The sequence below is a fragment of the Penicillium argentinense genome (genome assembly GCF_028826775.1).
Source record: "Penicillium argentinense strain IBT 30761 chromosome Unknown utg000011l_segment0_segment0, whole genome shotgun sequence".
Classification (NCBI taxonomy): Eukaryota; Fungi; Ascomycota; class Eurotiomycetes; order Eurotiales; family Aspergillaceae; genus Penicillium; species Penicillium argentinense.
In genome coordinates this window covers 1496811-1520553 of record NW_026622670.1, presented here as the reverse complement: position 1 = coordinate 1520553, position 23743 = coordinate 1496811, and the positions used below count along the sequence as shown (strand labels likewise).

General features: G+C 51.5%; 12 protein-coding genes across 12 annotated transcripts; 10 read left to right on the top strand and 2 right to left on the bottom strand.

Moving 5' to 3' along the window:
• Positions 1-361: 361 nt before the first annotated feature.
• N7532_011584 (mitochondrial import receptor subunit TOM22) lies at positions 362-1339 on the top strand (the record flags this gene model as incomplete). The annotated part of the gene is made up of 3 exons (XM_056624075.1): positions 362-476; positions 738-1030; positions 1286-1339. The coding sequence occupies 3 exons, from the start codon at positions 362-364 to the stop codon at positions 1337-1339; spliced, it is 462 nt and encodes a 153-aa protein (XP_056469063.1).
• Positions 1340-2269: 930 nt separating this feature from the next.
• On the top strand, positions 2270-2874 carry N7532_011583 (uncharacterized protein; the record flags this gene model as incomplete). Its single annotated transcript, XM_056624074.1, has 3 exons — positions 2270-2365; positions 2414-2625; positions 2670-2874. 3 exons carry the CDS (start codon positions 2270-2272, stop codon positions 2872-2874), a joined length of 513 nt encoding a protein of 170 aa, XP_056469062.1.
• Positions 2875-2934: 60 nt separating this feature from the next.
• Positions 2935-3716, top strand: N7532_011582 (uncharacterized protein; the record flags this gene model as incomplete). Its single annotated transcript, XM_056624073.1, has 2 exons — positions 2935-3371; positions 3524-3716. 2 exons carry the CDS (start codon positions 2935-2937, stop codon positions 3714-3716), a joined length of 630 nt encoding a protein of 209 aa, XP_056469061.1.
• Positions 3717-5064: 1348 nt separating this feature from the next.
• On the top strand, positions 5065-5280 carry N7532_011581 (uncharacterized protein; the record flags this gene model as incomplete). Its single annotated transcript, XM_056624072.1, has 1 exon — positions 5065-5280. One exon carries the CDS (start codon positions 5065-5067, stop codon positions 5278-5280), a length of 216 nt encoding a protein of 71 aa, XP_056469060.1.
• A 332-nt stretch (positions 5281-5612) lies between these two features.
• N7532_011580 (putative MFS sugar transporter) lies at positions 5613-7367 on the top strand (the record flags this gene model as incomplete). The annotated part of the gene is made up of 5 exons (XM_056624071.1): positions 5613-5650; positions 5716-6056; positions 6118-6355; positions 6409-6932; positions 6982-7367. The coding sequence occupies 5 exons, from the start codon at positions 5613-5615 to the stop codon at positions 7365-7367; spliced, it is 1527 nt and encodes a 508-aa protein (XP_056469059.1).
• Positions 7368-7588: 221 nt separating this feature from the next.
• On the bottom strand, positions 7589-8743 carry N7532_011579 (TauD/TfdA dioxygenase family protein; the record flags this gene model as incomplete). Its single annotated transcript, XM_056624070.1, has 2 exons — positions 7589-8463; positions 8524-8743. The coding sequence occupies 2 exons, from the start codon at positions 8741-8743 to the stop codon at positions 7589-7591; spliced, it is 1095 nt and encodes a 364-aa protein (XP_056469058.1).
• A 564-nt stretch (positions 8744-9307) lies between these two features.
• N7532_011578 (uncharacterized protein) lies at positions 9308-11433 on the bottom strand (the record flags this gene model as incomplete). Its single annotated transcript, XM_056624069.1, has 9 exons — positions 9308-9541; positions 9603-9913; positions 9967-10126; positions 10179-10280; positions 10333-10697; positions 10751-10974; positions 11030-11164; positions 11230-11298; positions 11384-11433. 9 exons carry the CDS (start codon positions 11431-11433, stop codon positions 9308-9310), a joined length of 1650 nt encoding a protein of 549 aa, XP_056469057.1.
• A 1157-nt stretch (positions 11434-12590) lies between these two features.
• Positions 12591-13761, top strand: N7532_011577 (uncharacterized protein; the record flags this gene model as incomplete). The annotated part of the gene is made up of 3 exons (XM_056624068.1): positions 12591-12917; positions 12971-13251; positions 13311-13761. Coding segments are annotated over 3 exons (1059 nt in total), but the record flags the coding sequence as incomplete, so codon positions are not given.
• Positions 13762-14464: 703 nt separating this feature from the next.
• On the top strand, positions 14465-15823 carry N7532_011576 (TauD/TfdA family dioxygenase; the record flags this gene model as incomplete). The annotated part of the gene is made up of 4 exons (XM_056624067.1): positions 14465-14723; positions 14775-15261; positions 15311-15616; positions 15667-15823. The coding sequence occupies 4 exons, from the start codon at positions 14465-14467 to the stop codon at positions 15821-15823; spliced, it is 1209 nt and encodes a 402-aa protein (XP_056469055.1).
• A 784-nt stretch (positions 15824-16607) lies between these two features.
• Positions 16608-18291, top strand: N7532_011575 (uncharacterized protein; the record flags this gene model as incomplete). The annotated part of the gene is made up of 5 exons (XM_056624066.1): positions 16608-16956; positions 17014-17109; positions 17159-17250; positions 17321-17592; positions 17649-18291. The coding sequence occupies 5 exons, from the start codon at positions 16608-16610 to the stop codon at positions 18289-18291; spliced, it is 1452 nt and encodes a 483-aa protein (XP_056469054.1).
• A 1273-nt stretch (positions 18292-19564) lies between these two features.
• On the top strand, positions 19565-19894 carry N7532_011574 (uncharacterized protein; the record flags this gene model as incomplete). Its single annotated transcript, XM_056624065.1, has 1 exon — positions 19565-19894. One exon carries the CDS (start codon positions 19565-19567, stop codon positions 19892-19894), a length of 330 nt encoding a protein of 109 aa, XP_056469053.1.
• Positions 19895-20918: 1024 nt separating this feature from the next.
• N7532_011573 (uncharacterized protein) lies at positions 20919-23336 on the top strand (the record flags this gene model as incomplete). Its single annotated transcript, XM_056624064.1, has 3 exons — positions 20919-20946; positions 21001-21418; positions 21470-23336. 3 exons carry the CDS (start codon positions 20919-20921, stop codon positions 23334-23336), a joined length of 2313 nt encoding a protein of 770 aa, XP_056469052.1.
• Between the last annotated feature and the right edge of the window lie 407 nt (positions 23337-23743).

Genomic DNA, 23743 nt, shown 5'->3' with positions numbered 1-23743 from the left:
AGAAATGAAATGCCGGGCACTCTCCATGAGGATGTGCTCACATGCGTGTTGTAGATGGAATTAATGGGCAGCATCTGCATTGGGAGGCAATGTGTACAATAGACTCTGGCCAATATGACTCTGTAAAATATCAATTTTCGTTCCTCACTCCGATCGGTTTTCCTTACCCTGGGTAATTAAATCTACGTACTTATGAAGTTCTATTGATGCTATGTTGGCAGGGGCGGCTTCGGCGGGTCCAAGCTCCACGCCGCTTTTGCCCGGCAAAAAAGTCGGACCCGAACTCGCGCTCCGTTCTCCCATCATTCACCTCTTATCCCCCATTCACCCCATTCTATCAACCCCATTCACATCCGCCAAAATGGTCAAGCTTCACGAGGTCGAGGACGAGCACTTCAGCACTGAGAAGCCCCAGCCAAGCAAGAACGATGCTCTGCTGGTCTCCGATGACGAGGATGAGGACTACAGTGACACCGGTAAGTGTTTGACGCCTCTTGCTCCTTTATCGCGAACACACCCTCTTCTCGGTGCATCGATCGACAATTCCCATCGCACTTGAGATACAAACTCCCACCACGCATCATCATCATATCTCCGCGCCCCCCAACGCCCGACGTTGCCGACAATCGTGGTCACCCGCGACAACCTTCAGCACGCGGGCCTTCAGCACGCGGGAACGATGAGCATCATCTTCGATCTAGAGAAAGCAACTCTGACAAAGTCTTCTCAAAATACAGATTCGGAAATCTCCGAGACCGAGGAGGATGCCGAGCTCGATGAGGAGTCCTTCTACGAGCGTCTCTCCGCCCTGAAAGACATGATCCCGCCATCCGCGCGCCGCACCGTCAACAACTCCGTCTCTTCGCTCACATCCTTCACCAAGGCCAGTCTGTCCTTCAGCGGCAAGGCTCTTTGGATTATCAGCACCAGCGCCTTCCTGATCGGTGTCCCCTGGGCTCTGGCCTACGCCGAGGAGGAGCAGTACATCCAGATGGAGCGCGAGCAGGGCATGATTAAGGGTGCCAACGAGGTACGTTTCCCCTACCGATCCCTACAGCCCCGCCAGTTTCCCCAGCCCGGCCGACCCTTGCTTGACTTGGCCAAGCTTTGATGTGGCTTCCATCAATCTTGCGATTCGAACATGGCCATCTTGTCGTTTTGAAGATCTATTATCTCAGAACAACTTGATTTGATTGTCTCGTTTCGTAGTGTGGGTGGGGCCGCAATTTCTTTTCTGCGGGAAATTAGATCTGACTTCAGTTACTGACGATATTTTGATCAATAGATGCTCACCCCCGGCGCCGAGCCCGAGAAGAAGGAGGCCCAACCCACTCTGTAAATTAATACCACCCCAGAAAATGGGCAAAGGACCGAATGACTCGCCCGCCAACATTTCAAAAGATTTGGGATTGGCGCGAATATCGAGTAAGAGCCTCGGAATATGTCATCGAGTCATTCAATTCCGAAATGGCTGCCCCGTTTTCTCTTTATTGCTTCCTTGATGTCTTCTTCCAGAAATTTTGGCTCTGGCAGCTTATGCATGCATGTATTTGTACAATCACAATCATCTTCTCAATGTCTTCAATCTACCCACCTCTTGTCTCCGCCTTTTTCTTTTTTCAACTGCCTGTCTTACAAATTATGACTTGGGATGACTGCTTTCACGCATGCGAACTCCTACACTAGTATACTTTGCTGGGTATACCGGAGTGGTAAATCTGCTAATACACCAAAGTAGAATGTACCGGAAGGTGGACTATCGCAGCCGATAAACCAAATTTTATTAAATCAGAGCACCCCCCAGATGGCCTCCAGGTGAAAATGCTTGCGATTTGACCAATTGTCGACTCTACGCCACTCAGTGGACCATCTAGATCGGTGCAGGTGCCAGGACGATCGCGGCAGTATGCGACACTCACTAGGCCCTGCTGCGAATGGGCCGAGAGCATTTCCAATTATGATGCCAAACGTAATGTCTAAAGACTATTAGGCTATAGGATTTCGTTTGAACTGCAATTTAGGAAACCCTCGAAATGCTAATACATGTGACTATGTCAATAAGTGTATTGGGGGTGGGGTCCCAAGGGAAGGGTAAGAGCGGACGCCTCGCAACTTCCTCGCATGATTCGCATCTATACAAGTCACGTGAGCAACACCTCGCCATTTGTACACACTTCCTTTAACAGAACTTTCCAGTTGCAGGTCTCCTTTCGCTTAGCACGGCTTTGGCAGCAATCCCCCAGAGCGCGGAGGATCTCGATTGCCAAGCATGTCTGAATCCGTCTTCTTTCACCTCCTCTCCTTCAGCGTTTCTCGTCCCGACCCCATCCTGGTGCAGTTCATTGCATCCCGATTAGGATCACCGGTCCCATCATCATTACCACGATGACTACCATCTCACCGGAACGCTCAGCTCTCTTTCCTCTACCCCCGAATCCCCCTCCCCCTCTCCGGCGACCGACCACTCCCCGCCGTGACCTGCAAGCGCTCTGCGCGGTCCACCCCCGAGGTAGTCACAACTGCCTCGGAGGACGAGAATCGCGCAGTAGCTACTGCACCGCCGAAGCGGCTACGGCATGAAGAGAGCCGCCGCAGTAGCCAAGGTAAGCTGAATTTGGTTATGGGGTGATACTTAGTAGTAGTACCCTCGTCTCACTCTCTGCTTGTAGTGGCACTGTCAACTCGACCCCGGCGCAGCCCTGGACCCGAAAAGTTGGATCCGAGAAGTCCAAGCACGCAGCAGCCCTAGAAGCGCTGCGTCGACGCCGTGCCCGGGTCAACAATGGATCAGATGCTTCCCAGGAAGAGGGCGCTGATGCCAACCCGGAAGACGTCGAGGACGTCGACTACCGCGGGACAAATCTCGACAAGTAAGAAAGTGTCTTTGTCGTTGAGGACGGTAGCGACGCTGGTGAGGATGCCCGTCTTCCGACAATGTTCTCCCGGGCCGCCTACAAGGAAGTGAGGGAATATTTCCGAGATGTTGTTGAATATCTAATCAACAACATCATCAATCCGGATTTCCCTCGCTCACTTGAGCGGTACCGCTTGGCCTTCGAGAAGCTTGATGGCCAAACCAAGGGCCCAACAAGGGCCCAGTTCATGTCGATAATGTGGGTGCGTGATTTCCGCAACGCGCTCTGTGCCCGGCCCACAATCGGCATCAAGGTCGTTGACGAGGACATGCCGAGGGAGGAGCATCCTTTGTGTGGTGCGTGGCCTGAGGTCCGGACGCACGTTGCCTCGTTCTCGGCCAGACTGTTCGGAGAGCCCTATCTCCTGGACACTCTGGAGCCTCTTGGCAACGTCCCCGAGACCGATCGGGAGGGGAGGATCTTACCCCAGGCCAACAGGCGCATCTATCCTAGGCGGTAAGTTTCCGCTTCCCTGTGTGGATTTTTGTAAGAAGCAGTGTCCTGATACCTCTATAGTTCATGCAAGATGAACGCCAAGCAGGCCCACACCCTCCTGCACTGGAGCTATGACTTGAACCAGCCGGTGATCTCCTACCTCGTGGCCCAAGCCACATGAAAGAGGAGGATATAGCCCGCCGGGGAGAGATGAGTGCGGAGAAAAAGGCCAAGAATGCCTCTCGCGTGCTCGAGGAGATGGACGAGGGTGAGATGTGGGTGCTCTGGCGCCAATTCGAACGGGTGATGACCCAAGCCCGTGGCCACTTCGTCCTCCGCAAGCGTGAAGAGGAAGTCGGAAACTGATCCTCTTCTTACGGAGGACGAAGTGGAATCTGATCTTTATCGAAAGATGAAGACTCTCTGTACGATAGGAATGATGTTATGACATGACGAGCATAATGCGACCATCTCCCTGGAGGATTTGATAATGAGCAGGTGTAAGGTCACTGTAGCCGATCAAATGACCCTCAATCGTCTTTGATCTATGTAGCTTTTCCCGTACTTTGCTTGTCTTCGGCCTCATAACATGCTCAAGGTCAACTCCAGTATACTCTTTACGTCACATTTTGTAAGGGGAAAGGGGCCGGCCTTGCAACCCAATGGCTGTTGAGTGAACGATCTAACCTTCGACGAGCTCTGGATGTCCGTCTCAAAAGATGTGATATGACCAACGGAGGTGGAAGGGAAGAGTATGCGAGAATAGAAGTATTTGCTTCTAAGTTGAGCTTCTCTGCTTTTTCATGTTCAACACGGATGCCAGATCTGTTAATGCCCTCATAAGTGCAGTGTGCTGCAATGATTGAATGAATATATGGTATCTCACTTTTTGCTCACCGAAGACCAAGAAATTAATACAAATACGTATCAGTAACACCACTGCATTTCAAAAAAAACCTGCTCTGTATATACTCGGACAATCCTCTTATTCCTGTCGTCTGCTGAAGGCCGTTGCTAGCCTTCTCTCTTGATACTTACCCTTCATCTACTAGTCTTTAGCCTTCGTTCTTGGATTCTTAAGAGCCGCTGCCACCCTGCGTTTCCTCATTAGCGTGAGTACAGTTTACGCTACTGTCTATGAGCACTATGATGCTCTCAAGCTCTAAGCCAGAACTGATACGCTAACGTCACACGGGTCCGCACAAGGTCGATGGTCCCGGCAACTGCGAATCATCTCTTCGTTCGAGCTCCCTCGACATCACGTAGCTCTCAAGACATAGCTAGCTCCTCGCAGCATCGCTGACCGATCATCTCACTGGTTTCGCTCTTTGGGCGGCCCGGTCAGCCCCTTGGGTGTCACAACTGGCTCAACTGGGCTGTTTGCTGGAAAAGGGCACGAGACTCTTCGCCCGAAAAAGTGTAAAAAGGCGAGGAAACGTCTTTGAAAGAAAACATAAACCTCTAGCACATGTTACTGCCGGATTGAGAAACCTCTTAACTTAAAAATAGTAGTGGTTCGTCGGTGGAGAGCGCAGGCACCAAGACTCCAGCAGCAGGCCTCTCTTCGCTTCGCCCAAACAAGTATTCCCCATTCAGACTGAGCCTTGGATCGCGTACTTTGTTCGCCTTTAGCCTGTTTACCTCCCTCGCCTGGGTTGATTGGTGGAGTCGACATTCTCCCAGCGGCCGTCCGATGTGGCGCTGATTCGTGGAAATGGCGACGCCAGGGCTGTCGGCGGGACAAAATATCCTCGAACCCCAGATCAGCGTTACCCCAGGTCTTTCGCAGGCCATCCACGACCGCGAGGCCAATCAGCAGGGGGTCCCACGAGGCCCGCTTGACCGTGTCGAGATGGGCTCCGCAGTCCCCACCACTCAGCGATCCGCGCGACGACAGGGCTGCTGCTATCAAACTGCACATGGTGCTTAGCGGGTCTGGGGGTCAATTACGCCAGCTGCCGATGATTGGTGCTGTGTTCGCTACCTGCCTAGCGGCGTTGGGAGCTGCTTTTGCCCCAGAAATGGCCATGGCTGACGGGGGCACTATATATCTGCGGAAACACCTCCGCTTGTTTGCCTTCCCTGGAAATTGGAAATCTGTGGGTTGTTGATTTCTGAAATCTTTTGAGGGTTGTCCTATCCCGTACTGGCCCTGTACTGCACCATAACCAGAGACTTCTCACGTTGTCGCAAGGAATTGCCTGACTCTGGTTTGGATTGACATTGTCATTGTTCTCACGGTTGATCCGTTCTTGTCGCATTATGGGTGCCTTAATGAGCTCGAAGCGAGCCTACAATTGGTACGACGAGCAAATCCAAGGCCTAGATGTGTGGATTTTGCGTGCTGACTTCTGATAATAAACAGGTTCATCTCGCTTGTGGCGGCAGCATGCATGGTGCTATACGGTTACGATGCCTCCGTATTCAACTCAGTCCAGGGCTCGAAGAACTGGATGGCCTATTTCAACGAGCCTAACTCGGCTACAATCGGTTCTATTAACACAGCCTACACAGTCGGTGCTATCTTCGGAGGTTTCTTCCTGGGTGGTCCCACCGCTGATTACTTTGGCCGGAAAGTAGGAATGGGAGCCGGTTGCGTTCTCGTCATCATCGCTACTTTCATGCAGACCTTTGGGCCTCGCCACAACCTCGCTTGCTTCCTTGCTGGACGCTGCATCATTGGTATTGGCCAGGGTGTTGCTTTGAGTATGTCCTCCATGAATTTTCATTACGTAGATAAAATGGCTAACGAATAGAATCTATGTAGCCTCGGGTCCGATTTACATCGGTGAACTGGCACCGGCCGAGATTCGTGGAAAGATCATGACCTTCTGGCAGATGTTCTACTCTGTTGGATCATTCATCTGCTTCTGGATCAACTTTGCCTGCACCAAGAATGTTCCGAAACTGGGCGAATGGGACTGGAAGCTGGTAGTCATCTTCCAGCTTATGGTGCCTGTTATCATCCTTGCTCTTCTTCCGACTATCCCCGGTAGTCCTCGTTGGTGAGTTGAAAATATCTCTCATATACTGTCTGATGAATGCTAACTTGTACCAGGTTCATCCAACGTGGAAACAACATCGAGAAAGCCCGCGCCGCCCTCCGCCGAGTCCGTGACACCGAAGAGGAAGTGGAGGACGAACTCCTGCACATCCGCGAAGCTATCGAGTATGAGAAGGAAGCCATCTCCGGCAACTACAGTGCCTTGTGGAAGGACAAGTCCCTGCGCAAGCGCATGATTCTTGCACTTATCCTCAACGCCGGTCAGCAAATCACTGGCCAGGGCTCGCTCAACTCGTACTCGACCAAGATCTACCAGAAGGTTTTCACCAGCGACAGCCAGATTGCGCTCATCAACGCGCTTAATGCCACATTTGGTATCCTGTTTACACTGAACGCGGTGTGGATCATCGATCGCTTTGGACGGAAGTTCCTCCTGATTGTCGGTGGTATTGGCATGGGTATTTGCATGGTGATTGTTGCTAGCGTCGAAACACAAACACCGGTCTTAGAGGGAGGAGCCAAGTCCGAGCCTGTTGGAATCTCAATCGTTTTCCTCTTGTTCTTATTCATCTTCTTCTGTGAGTATTCGCTGCATGCATCTGCACGACTCTGACTAACAACCACCAGACAAACCATCATGGGGAGCCACCGTCTGGATCTGGACATCGGAAATCTTCTCCATGAACGTCCGCGCCCAGGCCGTGGGCATGGCGTCGCAGACCCAGAACGTCGCCAACACCATCTTCCAGCAGTTCTTCCCCATCTTCCTGGACAACTGTGGCTTTTACGCTTTCTACATGTTCGCCGGCATCAACTTCCTGCTGGCGGTCTTTGTCTTCTTCTGGATTCCCGAGACTAAGAAGGTTACTCTTGAGGAAATCGATGCGCTGTTCGGTGGCGCTAACCACGTTGTCCAAGGCGAGGAAGTTCTCGCCCAGCACAAGGGCATCCAGCCCCGTGAGACTACAGAGAAGCCTGGGTCTGTGACCGTTGAGAATGTTGCGACTCGATGACGGCAAAAAAAGACCCGAGAGAACTTGTTCTATTGTATTGATGAGAGCTGGGTCTTTTGTGCATTTGGAATCCTCCGGGATTTGCTTCTCATATATTATGGCCGAGTGATAGTTTTTAATGCAGGCGTGTCGAGCACGCTTTCTACCAGAAAGGTTTCAAGAGCTTTTGATTGTTCATGCATGAGCCTTTGCTATATACAGTATATATACTTTCAAGATCGTTAGATGCCTTCAGCGGCCAACGCTTCGGCTTTGGAGGTGCTGTTGGGGTCCAGGTAAGGCCTCTCGCCAATACCAACTGCACGGTGACCGTACCGATCACCAAGGCCTTCGTAGTCGAAAGTAGCAGTGTGGAATGCAGACCGATTGTCCCAGATAGCGATATCGTGCTCGTTCCTCCACTTGAATCGCGCTTGGAGATCGTGGTTCTCGAGAATGGTGTTGTAGAATTTCTTCAGAAGCTCATCGGACTCATCTGGGCTGAGCTCGTTGATTTGCTTGGGGAAGGGACCAACAGCATAGATACTCTTCCACCCAGTAACAGGGTTGGTGCGCACGATAGGATGCACAGAGGCCAAATCCGACCCGACGTTCAACGGGCTCCCCCGGGGCTCAGTGTAGACTTTGACATTGACAGGATCCATCTCAGCCGCCTTGAGGAAACCCGAGCCAACATATTTCGCCGTGAGTCCCTCGAAGAATTTCTGATAAGCAGGCGAGAACCGATCGTAGAGGTCGTAGCCCGATGCCCAGAGCGTGTCACCACCCGAGCTGGGAAGCTGCGTGAGTCGGAGAGAGGTATAATCGGCCGGGGCACCCTCGAATTGGATATCTGAGTGCCATTGCGCCGAGTCATAGCGGCGCTTGTTGGGCTGGTTCTCGTGGCGGAACATCTTCTTGCGCTGGATCGAGCTGATGGTGCTGACTTGAGCGTCGTTGACACCGAATTCACTCGTGTTGTTGAGGACGGGGTGGATGTGGAGGGCTGAGTCGACGGGCTTGCCAGACAGCTGGCCCAGACGGTGGACGAGTTTCTTTTGGAGTTCGTCGGTGAGGTTGGTCTGCGCCCGGAAGAAGACGACTCCTCGTTGCGAGACTGGTAGCGAGGGTTAGCTTGGACCTCGCGAATGTGTGAGGACGGGCTGGCAGGGCTAACTGGTGATAGCAAGGTCGCGAACCAGCTCGTCCGCATTTGGGGCATTCAACAGGTCGTCAACAATGTTGACATTGTGGAACTCGCGACCAATGGCCGGGGTGGTCTCTTCGAACGAGAACTTGTCCAATGCGCCGCTGAGCTGCAATGGAGCCGGATAGCTGGAGCCGCTGCTTGGTGCAGGGCGCAGAGGAATCGAAGAGTCTTGGATACCAGGAGCCATTTGGGCAATGGGGTTGAGTGTTGAGCGCGGAGGAAGACAGCAAGACTCTGATGTGCAATTGGGGATCGCACCCATTTATGTCCACCATGCAATCCCCGTCATCCGCGATCAAAGCACGCAATTCCAAGCAGTGGTTACACCTTTGCCGCGAAGAGACCGGTGGGACTGATTATCAGGAATGTGCGGGGTATCTGATCCACGTTTCTGGTGTACCTTAAGGTGTATACCGGATGTCGGGGATGTCGGCAGTTGATCGCAGTCCACCTACACTTTTCTCCTTGGGTAATACAACACCCACTCAAATACTCAACTAAATTAAATGCTAGTCTAAAATCAGAATTTTATCTATGTCATCAGATAACCCCACGTACAATGCGTACGCTGCCGCATATGCAGGCGCAGGTAAATCGTTGCCGACGAAGCGGGCGATCACGAAATCCGACAGCCAAATCACACCTCCCTCCGATGATGACGCGGTCTGGCCTGAATGCCGATTTCTCGGGTGATCGCCGCGTCCACGGAACGCCTCGCGAGTTATCCAAGGTGTCCAGACCTGTCTGATTCTCACGTCGCCGATCTCTTGATTTTGTATCGCGAGACCTGCGATCCATCGCTCAGCCCGACTGCCACCGACTCGAGCTCGTACCCGAACACCCACGGCAGCGCTACGAAGCGGAGTGTGTAGTACACGACTCCAAGGGCCAGGATCGCCAGTGCGACCACTGGCGAAAGATAGTACGGCAAACTGGTGCTTCCTTTTCCATTGGCGGGTGGCACGAACGGCATCACTAGGAGGAACTACATCAGAGTCAGCGCGTGGCCCGGTCGGGCGAGGGAATCGACAATCGACACCACTTACGATGTTACTGGCCAGGTAGAAGACCAGAATCGCCCAGGGGACTCGGAACTTCGATTGGAAACCTTCGTCCTTCGAGACGCGCAGCTTGATCAGCCCGATTGTCACGAATGTCAAGAGGAACACGGTCGGATACGTTCCCAGCCCGACGACGAAGTCGAAGGCATCGCCTGCCGGCGGAGCGCAGATGAGGATGAACGTGATTATCAGATGAATTGCCAGTACGCAGATGGGTGTTTTGAATGGTCGATTCTGCATCACAATATCCGGGAACGGAGTGATGCCATCCTTGGCTAGTTCTTGGAGAACTCGCGCTGTCGAAGTCAGTCATTGTTCAAGCAAGGCGGGAGCGTGCGCAACAACATACAAACCGTGAATGCCACACTGAGCAGATGACCGATGGCAGAGATCGCGACGAGAGCTGGAAGGGCCTTGACAGCTGCAGAATGACCAAAGACGTTGTCGAAAAGAGAGGCAGCGATGGTTAGATCGGAGCTCAGAAATTCCTCGCGCGAGACACCGGCGAACTGATCGTTCTTCGTTAGTCACTGCAGCCGGGTCTGCAAATGAGATACGTACATATGCAATGTTCGCGAGGACATACAGTACTGTCACCAAGCCCATGGCAGTGGGAAGAGCAATCCGCAGCGTTCGCTGGGGATTTTTGACCTCGGACAGGACCTGCACATTCAGTCAGCCAGTGAACGATATATGGAACGCTTGCTGCACTTACCGCGTTCAGGTTATCATAGCCTTGAAAAGAAAAGATTGCATCGAGAAGTGCTGTGCCAATGTTATATCCACTGTTCGAGGTGCCTTGAAACGAGGTGGATGCCGAAAGATTGTGCGGATTCGGCACTCGGAGATGGCCTCCGAGCGCAGCAAATCCAGTGCAAACAATGAAAAAGAGAGTTAACAGCTTCACAATACTCAAGGAATCCTGCAGTCCTCTTCCAAGTCGCGGCGCCACTGTATGAATACCCACAGCAAATGATACGGCCCCGATAGCCAATCCCCTCAACTTCCAAGTCATCGAATCCACCGCCGCAGCTTTGAGTATGTAGGATGAAGCCGTAATGGCATTGCTGGCCGAGGTTTCTACAATAGAGGTGAGAATGAAACTTCATGGTCGGCCAGAATGGAAAACTCACGAAGAATAGCACAGTAGAAAAGGTATACGCAGGTCATCAAGAGCTTTGGCGAATAACACCGTTCCAGATAGACCTTCATACCCCCAGACCTCGGAATCCTGCTACCAAACTCCAGCAGTACCATGGCACCACATGTCGAGATAATCCCCGCGATGACCCAGAGAACCAGGGATAGCCCAGGGCTCCCGGCGAGCTTAAAGATGGAGGTGGGTGTGGAGAAAATTCTATATCGGATCAGTATTCGTACCTGCCAAAGCTCGGGTAAGGAGGCTTACGAACCCTGCACCCACGATCTTATTCACGATCAGCGATATCGCGCCTAGAATACCGATCCTACGCTCTTGGAGGATATGCGCCTCTCGGACATGCAGGCTGGTATTATGGCTGCTGGTTGAGCCATCGTCACTGCCAAAGCTATCTGCCGGGTAAGAGTCTGATTGGTCAGTACTTCTAAGTAAAAGATGGGACGAGATTCTCACTTGTGGTCGATCGTTGGTCTTTCGACATGGCGGGCGGAATTTTCTCCCCTCATCTCACCGGCGAAGAGACTTTTAAAGGCCGCTACATAAGTTCATGCGCGTTCGAGCCTGAAGATGACAATTATCTAGCACGAATGTCGTGATCATCCTATACCTGGTATATGCACGCGCCAGGCGTAAAACAATTTCGTCATCTGTCGCCATTTAACGCCTCGATGGAATGATGCTGCCCCCACTTGATGCACCTAGTGAGCGCGCCTGGTGAGCTTGGTGAGTGTGCAGTAACCAGAATTGTGCGTGTCGGAAACAATAGAATACAAGATTAAGGTTGTTGTGTCTGGCAGGGCTGCGCGAAGAATATGAGGCTGAAATCCATTGATATTGAGGAACCCAGGGCTGTCACATTGCGATCTGTCTCTACAGTGTATGCTATACGGCATCAAAATCGAAAGTCAATCTAGAATCTGTTCTCAGATGCTTGCCCATGACATATTCCACAAGCATACATTTATGGAATTGATGCACTTTGCAGCGATCTCACAATATTAATCTGTCCTGAAAAAGAGAGTTTTCACGAAGATCTACTACGTCAAGTGTACTTGTACACGTATTTCTTTTCAAAAGTGTAAAAATGCATAAACTTCGCAGACCGTATATCTAAGACATTTCCGAGTCCTTCATCGATGGAGTGGACCCTTTTGTGGGGTTTTTAGTTGAAGGGCGACCAAGCATGAGTTGGATGAAAGAAAACCCAAACCCTCCAGCTCATTTTGATGGCCATTTGACTTCTTCGGACAAATTCATTCGTGTTTCTACATTCGAAGATACCTCCATACTAAAAACGACTTTCGGCATATCATGTCGCCCCTCTAGCTAGTACCAAAGCTCATACAAGGGTATTATTTGGCCCCTGGTAAGGTTGCACTCATTCCTCTTGGCTACCCGCTGCCAAGCCACGCTTCTCAGCACTCGTTAAATAAGTAGGTACAGATCAGCAGAACTACTCGATTTGATCTCAGCCCTATCCACTTTGTCCACCAGGAGGTATGACTTGCGATACAATATTGAATGCAAAGTCTGTGCTTTTGTTCCATCTGAACATCCGAGCAGGTGCGGTCATTCTCAACAGACTTAAGACCATGCGCCAAGACGCTAGGAAGAGTCGCCGCCTTGGAATCAACAATAGTAGGGCTTGAGGAACACCCAAGTTTGCGAGATTGGACCCTCGGCTACACTAGAATGTAACTGGGAATTGAGTAAGCGAGAAAACAAAAATACGCTGCCCGGCGCCCTCCATACAGCTCATTGACTGATTTATTCCTCTATCTTTCTTCGATATATTTGAAAGAGCCTGCAACATCATGGGATTAAAGAAGCGTATTCTGTTTTCTTTACTCGTTGGCATAGCACAGGTCTCTGTGGCTGGATCCATCGACTACTTTGAGGATGCCTCGGTTTGTGCGGATCCAAATGGCCTAGCCAAGTGCTATGACGGTGAAAATACGAGATACGTCGAATGCATCAATGAAAGCTGCCCGAATAGTCTTACTTGCCTCGCGGCTTGCGATGGTGATGAGAGGTGTATATCTCAAAAATGCCCGAGTGATGACGCTGACTGCATTTATAATTGTGCATGCAAAAGAGCTGGACATGAAATCAGTTGCCTCGCATCTAGCTGCTGGAATCAGGTATGTTGTCACAACATGTCTGCCATTAGACCTTATTAACCTGGGGTTTCAAGATCTACTCTTGTGAATATCAAAAGGCTGCCAATGATCTCATTCAACTTTGTGAGAAGCCGCACCTCGACGACATTCCCTTCTGGCCACCCCCGGATAATGCGCCCGGAGGATGCTCCTGCAATATCGCGAAAATCTTCAAGCAGCAGATCCAAGTATCAGACCAGTTGACGAAATGCGGGAACAACAAGACCAACATCGACAAGATTGGAGACGATGTAAATGATAGCATAGACTATTCTCGGGCCTGCATTTGCTGTGCAGAAAGCGCCATGATGTCAAAGTATGTGCCATCTAATCATCCACAACAGATATGCAGAAGAGTGCTAAAGCTTCACATAGGATCTATGATACATGTCCGAATACTGAACCTTCGATTATTGGTGCCGACAACTGGTTCGGAAAATTCTTTGAGCAAAACCAATGGGCTCAATGTGGTGAATACCTCGACAAGCATGATTGTGCAGGAGATTTGGGATATGGGGCCAAGGACGCTGGTGATACTCACAGATTCTATAAGCCTGGTCAGTTCCCGCAGAGTGGCGCTGAGACTCTATCCAACACCAAAGGTATTATCTCTACGCCCATTGGCAGGGAGGCCACATTTACATGGACATATGGTTCAGATGTATACACTGTCACTGCTACGACGGGTCCTGTCACGGAGACGATTAGTAGCTCAAGTGCTAGTGCTACTGCTACTGAGACCAGGACCGAAACCAGCCGTAACGAGACTTTAAGCACAGCTGCGAGCACAGCTGCGACCAGTACGCAGACTGGGATCGGCAACCCTGTCAGCGTTCCGTCTTTGGGACCCATCGCTCTTTCTGGCGCTCTGGCTTTGATATTCGCATGATGGAGTTGACTTGTTGACTTCGAGCGACAATGTATTCTATTGTAGTGGGGAGACCCCCTCCCCTACTACATGGGTGCCATCCATGTTATGTGACATAGCCGGCAGTATACGGTGGCCGGATAGCTAGTTCTAGAATACACCTTCTTACACCTCCCCGACCTGACCCCTACATTTGGGATTCTCGCTATTTCCTGATTGCTACGCGTGTGTTTTGTGGTGGTTTTTCTGCTGAATCGACCCGCACGTCTCAGCGCGTGCTGCCATCGAGCGTTCCCCTCTTCACTATATAGTACGTTTGATACCTTCAGAGCACGCCCAATTACAAATGCCACACGTGGCGATACTTTCCCCACTTTCAAGATCCCAACCCAGCGTAATATTTTAGAGAGATGACAACGCAGATCTCTGTAACACAACCAAGCTCGTCGTGAGTGGGGCTTATGTCGTGAATAAGAGCGAATGGCCGCGATCTGATTTACTATCCGTCTACATGATGTGGGACATGGCGCGATCACACGCGATCTAGCGCTCTTGGTAAGCGGTTAACCGAAGCAACGCAGTCAATAAATACCAAAGCCTCCGACTACCGACCTTCCCTCTCTGCAAACCGAGTCGTCAAGTCTATCCAAAATAGTCCGACATGTCTGCTGTTAAAACAATTACCCGCCCCACCCAGCCCGACATCGAATATCATCCCGATTTCGCGAAATACCAAGAGCGGACTCGTCTTCGCCTCGAAGCCGGGAATCTGCAGGCTAGTGTTCCGGCGGGCTTCCCGACTAAGCTTGAGTCTTCGCTTGTGTGGGAGGGGAAGGATGTTGAGCAGCGAAATGATTGGATCTACCAACTGAGCGCCAGTCAGCTTGATGAGATTAATGCTGCACTGAAGAGCTTCAAATGTGAGACTTTCCCACTGAGAAACGAGCCAAGTTTTGTTTTAATCTTTTTAGCCCTTGGTAAGCCCTCCGGATATATCAACCAGTCCACGTTCCCTCTGCCAAACCTTCATCCTATCCTACGAGATCTTTCCAAGGAGATCCATAGCGGCCGGGGCTTCTTCGTCCTCCGGGGTCTGCGCGTCGATGAATATTCGCGAGAAGATAATATCATCATCTATACTGGTGTCTCTTCTCATATCGGCAGCATTCGTGGACGCCAGCAGGATACACGCTTGCAAAATGGAACTTCCCCGGTGATCTCTCATATCAAGGACATCAGCAATACCGTCGACAAAGAAAAGATCGGTGCGCCCTCTAATACTGCTGATAAGCAAGTCTTCCACACTGATGCTGGTGATATTATCTCTCTGCTCTGTCTGAGTCCTGCTGCAGAGGGTGGTGAGAGTTATATCTCCAGCAGTTGGAATGTGTATAACATCCTCGCAAAGGAGAGGCCTGACTTGATTCATACACTATCTCAGGATTGGCCGGTTGACGGGTGAGATCTTCTATCTTCTCGCAGATCTGTTCAGAGCTAAATGATTCAGGTTCAACAACCCGAACAAACCATACACTCTCAGACCTCTTTTGTACCACCAGCCGGCTACAGCAAACACCCCCGAGCGTGTACTTATCCAGTATGCCCGACGTTACTTTACAGGCTTTAAGGCCCAGCCTCGATCAACTGATATTCCCCCTATCACCGAGGCGCAGGCCGAAGCGCTCGACGCATTGCATTTTTTAGCAGAGAAGCACAGAGCCTCCTTGGGCTTCCACAAGGGTGATGTACAATATGTCAACAACCTCAGCATTTTCCATGCTCGAAACGGATTCAAAGACGGGCCTGGAAAAGAGTATGTCTCCTTGTCTAGACCTTTTTTCAAGCCGCCGCTAACCATTGCAGACGACACCTGCTCCGGCTCTGGTTGCGAGACCCAGAAAATGCCTGGGATACACCCAAGCCGCTTCAGCACCGCTGGGATACAGTTTACAAGGATGTCACGGAGGATGAACAGGTCTTTCCTCTAGAGCCGACTCTTCGGAAGAATGTCGGCTCCTAGATGGCGGCTCGGAAATCATCTTATCTAGCCTTTAGTGCAACAGCACTGGTATCACTCTCTAGTTGATCAAAATGGTCCGTCCTCGATGCTGATCTCACCCGAAAGAGTATTCCTATCATCGCCGAGACACGGTCGATCATAAGGGGAAGCGGGGTAGGTCGGGGAGTCCGCAGGCATGTGCGATTTAGCCAGAATGGAAATCAAATACTTTGCATGACACTTGCTGCTCCTCCAAGACACAAAAGAGGCGTTCTGAGCGGAAACCTCCCGCCCAAATCCCAAACCCCTTACTCTCAAACCGGATCTCAGGATACCTGATTGGCTTTGAACTCTATACTTTAATTTCATTTTATGCAGTCGTAAGGTCACTCACCCGCAAATGATTGGAAATTGACTCAGATTTTTAAAGATTTCTGTCGCCACCTATCTGCCTGCAGACGGCTACATATCGCCCTCGTTGTGGAAAGCATAGATCTGACTCTGCATTCGACCAGTCCAGATTTTCCTTGGCGTCTTGGACGCTGCCTTCACAGCGGAATATGAGCCCGCGATTTGTGCGGGGGAAGCTGATCTACTGTAACTCTGCGTGCCCCATGGTTCCGCAGCTCACTGCTGCCCGAGGTTGTATTTAATGTCTCTCGGCCGGATTCAGTTGCATATTTCGAGATCAACTTTCTTGTCGCTGTGGGTTGAGGAAAATTGCACAATTGATGACAAGCTCGTGCTCGTTTCGCAGTAGTCGTCCACTCTACTCGCCTCCCCACCGAGAATGCGATCGATGAAAATGCGGCTTTCCGATGAAATAATCGAGAATGAGGTGCTTGGGACGGTGAAATCGGAGCAACCAATACCGGTACTCGACCCTGTCGCCGAGAAACGACTGCTTTGGAAGCTCGATATCCACATCGTTCCAGTCTTGACACTCCTATTCCTGCTTGCCTTCCTTGATCGGATCAATATCGGAAATGCTCGACTGCAGGGTCTCGAAGAGGATCTGAATATGAAAGGGCACGACTATAATATCGCTCTGTTTATCTTTTTCATCCCGTACATCTTGTTTGAGGTGCCTTGTAACCTCATCCTGAAGAAAGTGGCTCCGTCATGGTGGATTAGTGGGTTAATGACTGCATGGGGTATGTCCTATTCATTCTAACCAATTCGAATGACCGAAGTATCCTAACTTGGACTAGGAATCGTCACTGTCTGTCAAGGAGTCACGCAAAGCTTCGGCGGATTAGTGGCTTGCCGCTTTCTGCTGGGTGTTTTCGAAGCTGGCTTCATGCCTGGTAAGATGGAATTCTGATGATATTTTCATGTTTTTGCTAACTGTATCAGGCTGTGTCTACCTGATTGCCATGTACTACAAGCGATATGAGCTGCAGTGGCGTCTGAATGTCTACTTCAGTGCCAGTATCATGGCCGGTGCGGTCAGCGGGGTATGCTATCCTCATTCTACCCTTGGTCTGAGTTAACAATCGCTAAGCGATTGCAATATAGCTCCTTGCCTATGCCATTGCGAATATGGCCGGAATCGGAGGATACAATGGCTGGCGATGGATTTTCATCATCGAAGGTCTTGCCACGATCGTCGCAGCCATCGCCTCCAAATTCCTGATTGTCGACTGGCCTGAGACGGCAAAATTCCTGAGCGAAGACGAGCGAGCCCTGCTTCTTCTTCGTTTGAAAGGAGATCGCGGTGAGGCTCGGATGGATCGACTGGATGGGCCCGCGCGGAAGCGCATCCTCGGCGATATCAAGATCTGGCTCGGGTTTGTTGCACAGAGTGTCTTCTCGGTGATGAATAGGAATTCTGACTATCCTGTAGTCCGATGATGTATTTCGGCATCGTCAATGGCGGATACGCGACGTCGTTCTTCACCCCGACCATTCTGAAGCAGCTCGGCTGGACGGCAGTGCGAGCACAGGTGATGAGCATCCCAATCTATGTCGTCGCAACGGTGGTTTCACTCTGCGTTGCTCTCGCCAGCGACAAGCTTCGCCATCGGTTCGCTTTCACCATCGCCGGTTGTCTGGTTGCCACGGTCGGATTCGTGATGCTGCTATGCCAGGAGTCGATTCCGCGAGGCGCGCGATATTTTGCCCTTTACGCCGTCACCTGTGGCGGGTATATGACACAGCCCATTCTTCTGGGATGGATCAGCAACAACATGGCCGGCCACTATAAGCAATCGGTTGCTTCTGCAATGCAGGTTGGTATTGGTAATGCGGGTGGGCTGGTTGCGAGCAATATCTTCTTTGACTCAGAGGCTCCTCTCTACCCGACTGGCTACGGGGTTAGTTTGGGCATGGTGTGGATATGTGGGCTCGCTTGCATTATTTGCTTTTTCTGGATTCGTCGTGAAAATAGGTTGCGCGATGAGGGAAAGCGCGATGATCGATATCGACTGCCCGAGGATGAGTTGAGCAATCTGGGTGATGATCATCCATCTTTTAGGTACACATCATGATGATAGCAACAGCAGGGCTGCACGCTCAATGACGACTTGGTTGAATTTTATATAGACCTGAATCATGTCCCAGTTGTAGAAAATCACTCTTGGTACACTCCAAGCCCCACAGGCAAAAGCTGTGCAGTACGAATGAGCCAGCACAACGTGGAGAGTATCCACATCGCGTAGGTATCACACAGAGTACAGCAATAGCTGCCTGACCTGTCTGCAAATCCCAGACGGTTATAGCTGCTCATTTTTACCCATGGCAGTATGTTTGTCCGATATGGAAGCCGGGGACGATCACGTTTCGAAAAATCCCGATCCCTGTCCTCATTGGCCGATGGGTTGACACGATGACGATTGAAGCTCTCAATATATGACCTGCCAAGCCCTGAGTGGAATATTGATCCCGCGCCAAGCAGTCATTGGAAGATGTAGCCTCAAAGCCGCCAAAGTGGCAAACATAATATGCCGATCCGGGGTGGCAGGGGTCCTACCTCCAGGCACTACCACAGGTACTGCCCAGCTCCAGGGGTCTGTTCAATCGGAATCATTGTCATTCCGCGCAGTATCAGTGAGTACGACGGAGAAAATTCCGTCGAAGGCTGTCTTGTTACCGTTCGTGTTCTGGAATGTAGATCTCAATAGATGCGTATGCTGTATACTGTATACCATAGGCCAAAGGCGTTGGGTACGTATATCCTGCAGGAGTATCCGGGGAGACGCGATCTGCTATAGCTCACAAAGGGAACAGCCCTGGTGCGGTCGTCGCATGTCTCGTCTGACCGGCCGACCAAAAAGGCCCTGCAGGTGAAGATCCTCCAGCCTTCTCCATACTCCATGTATAAACATAGCAGTGTTCACCGCCAGCTGGGAAGACGCGCAGTTTGGATTGGCATGATACTGCCGAGATGACGTAAAGCCGCCTGACACGCTTTGGCGATTCCACGTTCGACCACATGGTGGCACTCGCACTCCCAAGTCTCTCGAGCCCTGGAACGCCTGCCACTGCTACCGCGCCCGTGAACGGATGTCCCCAGCAACTAATGCAGGCTAACGTCTTCTACCCTACAGACGAGATCCAATTAGCCTGTGTGAGCCCCGCGCGTCCCGCGGAGATGCTTTTCAGGGCTGGGCCCGAGACCCAATTCCCAATTCCTTGATCGACCGGCCTACTTAATCAGGGCTCTTCCCCTTTCCACCCTGCTCCTCGGCGTCGCAATTTCAGCAGACACCACTTGGACCGATTGAGTGATCGCAAGACTCTCTTTCTCTCTACGCTCCCACCATGTCCGGAACACGCTCCTCACCCAACAAAACCAATCTATCTATCACTTCAGAACAACCATGGAAGGTCGATACCCCCTTTGGCCCGCCGGAGGTACCCCGATCATTTCCTAACGGCGGCATTCGGCGGTTGCGCGACACGCTCTCCAAGCTGTCGCCGACTGCGCTGGCTGAGAAGGAGGAATTGCGCAAGAAGAATCAGTACAAGATCCCCCTGACGCACCGGAACGTCGACAACTTCGTGAACGAGCAGGAAGTGAACGAGGCCTGCACACCCAATCAGCACACCCCAGAGATTCAGGTGGCCGAATGGCTCGAACACGTTTCTTGAGCCCGCCATGTCAATGCAGTGCGAGAGTGCTAGCGAGTGGCTCTGAACTCTCGCCGATAGCGAGAAGTCCGGTTCGTGGCCGGTCATGGGTTGAACCCGGCTCCACCATCGCGCTTGGACGTGCTTGAGTTCGACTAGCCCTTTTCTCGACGTTTCTTCGCAGCGCCCCCGCACGATCGGCCTCGCCAGATTAGTCGTTCCCGGCTTTCTTTCCCTGTCGCACGACTGAATCGCCTCCTCCTGTCAAACTAGTTTGGCTCCAGACCTGGTCAAAGCATCGTCGCACCCCTTTCTCTTGGCGGGGACGTCATGGCGCAAGACGGATTCGATTCGGTATGCATGTCGAGATGGAGGATGCTGATGCTGGTGACCATGTCAAGGTAAGTTGGAACAAAGTTCCCTTTTCCTGTCCGTCGTACCGGAACTCATGCAAGCCATAGTCAAAGGCGCCGGTACTATTGTCTGCATGGTCGTACATAGTACACTGCCTGCCCGTGTCTTCCGGATATACTTGGATGCCCACTCGTATAGTTTGTGGCGATCGACGCTACCTTAGCGGGGGCTTGGCATTCCTCGTATTTCCGGTCAAGTGAATCCAGCGATGAAGCCGACATCTTCCCTGCTCAAATTCAAGGCCACTCGGTTACACTCGTCGTTCTGATCCTGTCCCATCGCCCGTTGAGGCTCTGTCACGGGCGGATTGAAGATGGGACCGCAGCAATCAGCCTCTAGTAGAGCGCACATCTTAATATGCGACTAAAAATTTCGCAATAATCTAGAATATTTATTTGCATGCATAATGAATAAGATACCTTTTATTTTTTACCTTCTATCTCCTATTGTTACGTTTTGGTATGTTGGCAGAGTCGATGGTGTGCCGGCAGGATTTCCCCGCCGCGGGGTCGATCTGCACCAGTCCCATGATGGGCATCGGCTCAACACTTACTACCTCACCATGCCAGTGAGAGTCAGCGCCAACCACACCCAACACCGATAGCAAGACGGCAAGACGGCAGCAGGGAGCATGTCACCCAAAAAAGTAGCCATCATCGGTCAGTCTTCAACCGGGCACCAGGCCTAGACCCGCCCATACTGATAACGACCAGGAGCCGGCCCATCCGGTCTGGTGACGGCAAAGACCCTGCTGCACAACTTCCCACATGGAACATTCGCTCCAGTGGTTTTTGATAGTCGCCAGGAAATCGGCGGTCTCTGGCCTTCCCCGGCCCGCGCAAAGGCCCGAGACGCGAAGGCGCATGACCCTGTGTCGCTGGATCCGTGGATGCGCACCAATCTGAGCCGGCTCACGGTTGCTTTTTCCGATCTTTCGTGGGAGTCAGTTATTGATGATGGCAATCTGCCTATGTTCCCGCAGGCTCGGCAGGTTGGACTGTACTTGGCGACTTATGCACAGCGCTATATTCCCACAGAGGCTCTCCGACTGGGAAGTCGTGTGAAGCGGACAGAGAGAATTGTAAGGGCGCACTCTCCGACTCAGTGGAGGGTCTCGTGGACGCAGAGTGGGTACGTTTGTGACTATTGAGCTCACGGCGATGTTTATATTGACGTGATCAGATCAAACAATCTTCACAACGTCGAACAAGGCCCCGCAAATCACGAGCAATCAGAGGACTTTGATTACCTTGTCGTGGCATCTGGCTATTTTGCTCGCCCTTACATCCCAGACATCCCAGGGCTAGCACACTTCCAAGGACGAATTGTCCATAGTTCGGCCCTTCGCAAAGGCCATGACGAAGCAAAGGACAACGACCTCGCTCGGGGTAACATTGCGGTTCTCGGAGGTAGTATGTCTGGCGTTGAAGCTGCATCCGCATTTGCGCTCCATCGCTCCTCCAGACATGAGTGCAAGGATACGGCAAAAGCTGCCTTAAAAGACCCCGCAGACCGCGCAATCTACCACATATCCTCCCGGCCATTTTGGACTTTGCCGACCTACCTTCCACAGAAGGCGTCATCAAATGAGGGAGTCGCGTTTCTTCCCCTTGACTTGGCAATGTACGACTTGGATCGCCGGCCTCCAGGCACGAGGGATTACACCATTGGGCCTATTCCAGAAGAAAAGGCAGCCACGACAAATGTATACTTTCAATCGATGCTCGGCAATGAATACGAGAACCTCGCACACGTGCATCTAGATAACCCACAACAAAGATCTCGTCCTCCTTGGGTAGCAATTGGGAACGACTATGCTGGGTATGTTCAGTCAGGCACGATCAAACCCATGATGGGTCGGACGGTATCCATACACCCAGGCCCCGATGCAACACTGGCATCAGTGAGGATCGAGACCGCCAACGGTGAATCGAAGTTACTCGAAAACGTCTCTTCGATCGTGATGGCCACCGGATTTACCCCATTCGAGTCCCTATCATTCCTCCCCGTCGACGTCTTATCTGCATTAGAATATACCACGGACGACTCATTTCTTCCACTCGTTCTAGACCAGGGCGGCACGCTCCGTTCCGAGATCCCAGACGTAGGCTTCGTCGGATACTATCGTGGTCCGTACTGGGGAGTCATGGAGATGCAAGCGAGGTTTCTCGGCAAGACATGGACACAGACCAAGGATGCGTCTCCAACGACAGAGCCCCAGAGATCGAGTATACGTCTTCTGAGACAGCCGTCTACGGAGCCTAGACGCGGTCAATTTCCGATGGGCGATTATGTCGGGCTCATGGAAACATTTGCCAAGGTTCTTGGGATCAGACGGACAGATCTTTCAGATGGAGATGGAGGATCTGGACCTGTTGTTCCTGCTCGCTATGTTTTTGACGAGACTTCAGCTACATCCGAAGAAAAGGATGCAAGGAATAAAGAGATTCAAACTACTTTGAGCTCCCTGCGAGGAATCTTCAATAGCCGGGTACTTGGTATTTCAGACTCAGATTCTCAGTCAGCCACATATCTGGCTATTTTCAGAGCTCTACATGGAAGGTGGATATCAACGACGACTCGGCGGGATTTTGTCGGCGAAATATATGGGGCTGTGGCTTTTGATCCGAGGTATCCATCAGACCCTGCATATGACAGGGAGTATGTTTGTGAGGAGCGCCTTGACTCGGAGTCTGCCGGCAGCGGAGCGACTCCACTCAGCCCTACTTTGACAATCTGGCGTCTGTCAGAAGCAGGAGGTGACAGCGGCTCTTTCGTTCAGATATCTCCCATGGACTTTGCGTTGTCCCAGGATCATCGCCAGCTGAGATTCTCCTCCCAGGAGATCGGCAGTGACAGAACCACCTCAGATACCTCCAGAATAGACCTTGCTGGTGCCCGTCCACCCGTGTTCAGTCTGAATGACAGTCAATACGAATACACGTTCTGGTTTGATGGAGTCTCCATCTCTAGCTGGGAACGGTCTCGTATCAACAATGAATCAGACCCAATCGATTCCACCACGCGGACAGTGTACACCAGAATCTAGAGCATCCCATGCTGCACTCGAGTGCTCTTGGCGAACTCGAATACACGAAGCTACGTTATCATATCGCAATCCAACTCGACTCTTGGTAGATTTCTTGAACAAGCAACTCGAGGAGCCCCTGTTGTCTCTCTGCAGAGCCTCGGTTCCAGACTTGCCCCTGTTGGTGAGCCAGGCCTAAATGGGAAGGTAAATCATGAAGAAAAACTCATTTAAAGTTTGCCTTGACAGACGCTGCCGCGTTAGCAACATGGGCTAGCCTCACATCAGCCCGGCAAATCTGCCCCGCGAATCACTGATCAGCGATGCATAATGCTGATCGAACACTGAGAGACCAAATTGCTCCAAACGCGCCATCATTTGATTCGCTTCCAGACCTCCGGAGAAAGTTCGCTTCGCCTGTGGCCATA